Raw genomic sequence first — 5000 nt, forward strand, 5'->3', positions numbered from 1 at the left:
ATCCCATTCCAAGACAAAGACAGAAAACAAATTGAATAACAGATACAGGGGGATAGAAGACATAACAAGTACCTCCCTGCCCACCATGGGAGGCCGGGACACCCACCCAAGTTATGGGTTTAAGTAAAATACTAGAGCTAGAGCTTTTATATAGAACAATATCAACTAAATATGCTCAAAGCGCTTTACAAAGGGATCCCAGGACCAACAGCAACACGTACACGTAGAACAAATCATCACGCCTATTAGGCGAATATTACCAATTTCTTTTCTGACAGAGACAACGCTGTTAACGGCAAGGTACTCATTTTACACCTGGGTACGGTGAGAGAATGTGAGTAAAGAACCTTTTCCAAGGACTCAACTATGCTCCGAGCGAGACTCGAATTCATGACCTTCCGATCCGAAAGCGAGTGTCAGACCACAGACCACATAGCTGCATAACCGTGTAAGATAAAGACCCGAACAAGTACGTGTGTATGAAAGGTGTCAGTCAAAGCAAGAAAGACAAATACAAGTAAAAAATCAGTCGGTAGAAGGAGGTAGATGGAAGGTGGGTAGAGAGGAAGAGAGAGAGAAGGGGACAGAGATAGAGATGGAGAGAAAGAAAAAGAAGAAAGGGGAGGGAGAAGGAGAGAGAAAGAGAGAGAAAGAAAGAAAGAAAGAAAGAAAGAAAGAGAGAGAGAGAGAGAGAGAGATAGAGAGAGAGATAGATAGATAGATAGATAGATAGATAGAGAGAGAGAGAGAGAGAGAGAGAGAGAGAGAGAGAGAGAGAGAGAGAGAGAGAGAGAGAGAATTAACGCTACAACAACCCTTACCAAGACTGGGCTTCATTTCAAAATGGTGAATCTGCGCATGTCCTTGGTTGTAAAGGCCACCTACGTCACTTCCCGTCTTGGGACTCAACATACAAGATGCGTCGTTTATCTGAAACACAGAAATTAATGCAATAATGAAGAACAGTGTTCTTGTATTTGGTTGAGGTCAATAGAGGTCAAGTAGAGAAGAAAAGTGTGACGTCAAAAAACTGGTTCCTATTTCATTGGAAGTGTAAAACCAGTCTTCAAAAGGACTGAATACATGCCTTGTGTAATTGAACTTCTGGTTTCAGAGCGGTGACATCTTAATTTCTAGTCTAAATAAATTGTTCTTTGTTTTGTTTGTTTTCAGGGTTTTACGGCGCTTGCAACACATTTAGGTCATATCAACGCCAGTAAAAAAAAAGAAGAAAATGGGATTTTAAAATGTTCTAGAATTATAATTAAAGCACTCGAGACAAAGGGGAATTTGTTCAAATAGGGAACAGATCTAGATTCCAAGAGCACACTATCAAAGTACTTAGTTTGAGATTACCTAAAAGTATCATCTAGACACAAGCACAGGTCCCAACTAAGAGGAATACAGTCAAATATTTACAAATCATATATAAGATGTAAACAAAACATAACAGAGAGGTGATTTACAAGGAAAAAATATCATGTCCCAAAACTCTAACTATACAATTGACGGTTTCCTCTCAGCCAGGGTATCTGGCCAGGGCAGGGACATAACCAGATAATCTGCTCATTCCAAACAAAAACAGAAAGCATGTTGGATAACAGATACAGATAGATCGAAGTTGACGTCACTCAGGTCTTTGTTGTTGTTTTTTTTTCCATCCAATTTTATGAGTACTTCTCACTGAACTGTATTATCCAGACTATAAACGTTCAAGGTTATACCAAAGAGCGTGTATGTAACGATTGTTATGTTACCAAGAGTTCTCACTTCCCTCTTTTGGTGAAGCTACGCATCTTCCGTCTTCTACTCGTATTTTCTTCATTGTATCAGTAAGTCTAGCGCGCATGATTCACGCGGAGCACACCCACCTCGCTGTCTCGCCTGGCACGCGACAATAGCATTGCGGTAAAGAGAAGTGAGAGCTCTTGGTAACTACGTTACCCTACACACTCTTTGGTTATACATAGTTTTGTGTGTCGATCCGTTATACTTCCTGATGGCAATGTTGTGAGCTTCTTAGCCAAGCACATACTATTATCTATAGTGGGATAGAAGATACAGTAAGTACCTCCCTTCCCACTGTGGGAAGTCAGGAACCCCACACAGGCATAGTGGGATAGAAGATACAGTAAGTACCTCCCTGTCCACTGTGGGAGGTCAGGAACCCCACACAGGCAAAATGTTGTCTATTACAACATTATCGTACAATGTTCTGTTCATGCGTTGAAATTTGATGAATTTGTTATTTGGAATAGCTGTATCGGTAGCATTTTAAGTACACATATCTCCAGGTCTGATAACCTAAGGTATTGCTGGGCTTATTTTCACATTGTTGGAATGGACAATATTTTGCGTTGATTTGAGAGTATTTCCATCAGAACAGTTTGGGTTATTGGACTTGTGTGTAAGCACACGCCGGTTAAAGAGAATTTCCATTAGAACAATGAGCCGATAACAATTTGGGTTACCAGACCTGTAAATAAGTACACCTTGGATTGAGATAAATTATTCCATCACAACAATGAGCCCAGTATTTTTTGGGTTATCAGATCTGTAAATATGTACACGTCAGTAGCAATCATATTATTTAGATTTAGGAAATGTAAACAAAGGGCGTTGTCTTCATATTATGAAAATCAGTACAAGGGACGTAATTCAGTATAACTTGACTAAAAGGAAACTAAATCCAGGGTAATCTCCCTTTAATCAAAGCGCGATTGTAAATTGTCAGCTGATGACTAAAATGATGATGATAGTTCTGCTTCTGCTACTGCTACTGCTGCTACTGCTACTGCTACTGCTGTTACTGCTACTGTTGCAACTGCTACTGCTGCTACTGCTACTGCTACTGCTGCTACTGCTAATACTACTACTACTACTTCCGCTACCCCTAGTTGACAGCAACACTTAATATTTAGGACGAGACTTCACGCCTGTTAGACGATATTGTATTTTCTTTTCCTAAAGAGACAACGCTCTTAACGGCCAGGTACTCATTTTACACCTGATTACGGTGAGAGAATGTAAATAAAAAGCCTTTTCCATGCACCACTGAGACAGGGACTCGAACCCAGGACTTTTCCGTTCCGAATATGAGTGTCATATCAGTAGACCACATAGCCACACTACTCGACTACTTATAAACCGTAACTAGATCATTTGACCGGTGTACTTGTTTAAAGAGAAAAAAGATCATCATACTTTCTATGAAAATTTTGGATGTTCTAAAATAATTGATATGTTTAAAAAAACAAAAGAACAAAACAAATAAACAAAGAAAAACAAAACAAAAAACCCCCCACTAGACTATGGCTAAAGTTCCACGGAATCTTAAATTTAATTAAATTGAGCTTTTATATAGCACAATATCCACTTAACGTGCTCTAAGCGCATTACAAATGACACTGACTAACAACAATGCCTAACATGTAGAACGAGACATGACGCCTGTTTCTACATTGACAGAATGTGAGAGAATGTAAGTAAAGAGTCTTTTCCAAGGACTCAACTATGAGCCGAGGGAGGCTCGAACCCATGACTTTCCGATCCAAAAGCGAGTGTCATACGACAAGACCACATAGCTGCACAACCTTTGTATATATTAATATGGCGCACTACGATCACACACACACACACACAAACATGCACACACATGCACACACAAACACAGACACACACAAACACAAACACACACACAAAAAAAAAAAACAAAAAAAAAAAACCACACACACACAAAACAGACACGCATACTGGAAAGGCTTCGGATGGGAACAATACAGACAACGGACGTTCCGGGTACAAAGCCTTCATCAGCACAACAATAAATAAAGGAACGTTGAAAACAAAATAAAATGGAGTATAACTAAAACGTATAGTAAGTTTCACGCAATGAAAACCGGGATAAGCTCCAGCTGCTTGGGCCAAATGGCTCTGAACGATTCATAGAGATAAAAGTTGTTCTGAAAATAACTCTAACCAACGTGCACCTTTTTGCAGGTCCGATTACCCAAAAATTCATTATGCGCTCATTATTGTAATGAAAATCTAAATAAAAAAGAGGCCAAAAATTGTCCATAATTTCAACAATATTAAACCAGGCCCGAAAAAGTGGCTTCGTATGTCAGACCTGTATATATGTATACGTCGCCTCAAACTAAATTACAATTTCACTCTACGCAATGGTGACAAAGAACACAGATTCGCGTCAAATAAATGACACCCATTTAATTAATGACGCAATTATAGATGCTTGATCTTAATTTGATATTTATCATTAATTGAAATTATAATGAATTGCGTTTTGCTCTGTGACATCTGTGAATGATTCACTTGGGAAAGGGGGTGTTGGGTGCAGTCGTTAGGGCAGGGTTGCCAGTTTGGCGGTTTATTGCCAAATTTATAAATCTCACGCTATAATTTTCGTTCAAAGCCGTTTGGCACGTGACAATTAAGTTTGGCTATTTGCACGTTTTTATACACTAAAATTTTCATAAAATGTAAACATTTTCACCATTCAAGTCCTTTTAATATTGCCTTGGGCCGACATGTACCTATATGCAGGTCCGACATCCGAACGCAATTATGGGCCTAGTTTAACATTGTTGTAATGGACAATATTTTGCGTCATTTTTTTTTTTGAAATTTCCATTACAATGAGCCCATGAGGAGGAATTGCGTTATCAGACCTGAAAATAAGTACACGTCGGCTTAGACCTATGAACTAGACCTTAAACTAAGCAAGACATTAATCGGTGACAGACATATGAAGATTAAGATATTTGATTCAATTTTTGTTTTTCTGGATAATTTTTTTTTATTTAAAAATTGAGCTTTATATAGCGCAATATCCACTTAATGTGCTCAAAGCGCTTTACAAGGGGTTAACAGCAACATTTAACATGTAGGACGGGACACGACGCCTGTAAGGCGATATTACCGTTTTTCGGACAAAGACATCGCTGTTAACGGCCGGGTACTCATTTTACACCTGAGTACGG

General features: G+C 39.0%; 1 protein-coding gene across 9 annotated transcripts in view; it reads right to left on the reverse strand.

Moving 5' to 3' along the window:
- Nucleotides 1-5000, reverse strand: part of LOC144980206 (uncharacterized) — a 318826-nt gene that overhangs the window by 13021 nt on the left and 300805 nt on the right. For all 9 annotated transcript variants that reach the window (XM_078927786.1, XM_078927782.1, XM_078927778.1 and 6 more), the window contains exon 8: nt 822-930. In XM_078927786.1, coding sequence (XP_078783912.1) covers nt 822-930 — 109 coding nt within the window. The remainder of the gene's footprint in view (nt 1-821; nt 931-5000) is intronic.

Source organism: Berghia stephanieae, chromosome 9, assembly GCF_034508935.2.
Source record: "Berghia stephanieae isolate SIO BIC M18660-M18661 chromosome 9, UCSD_Bste_1.3, whole genome shotgun sequence".
NCBI classification, from domain to species: domain Eukaryota; kingdom Metazoa; phylum Mollusca; class Gastropoda; order Nudibranchia; family Aeolidiidae; genus Berghia; species Berghia stephanieae.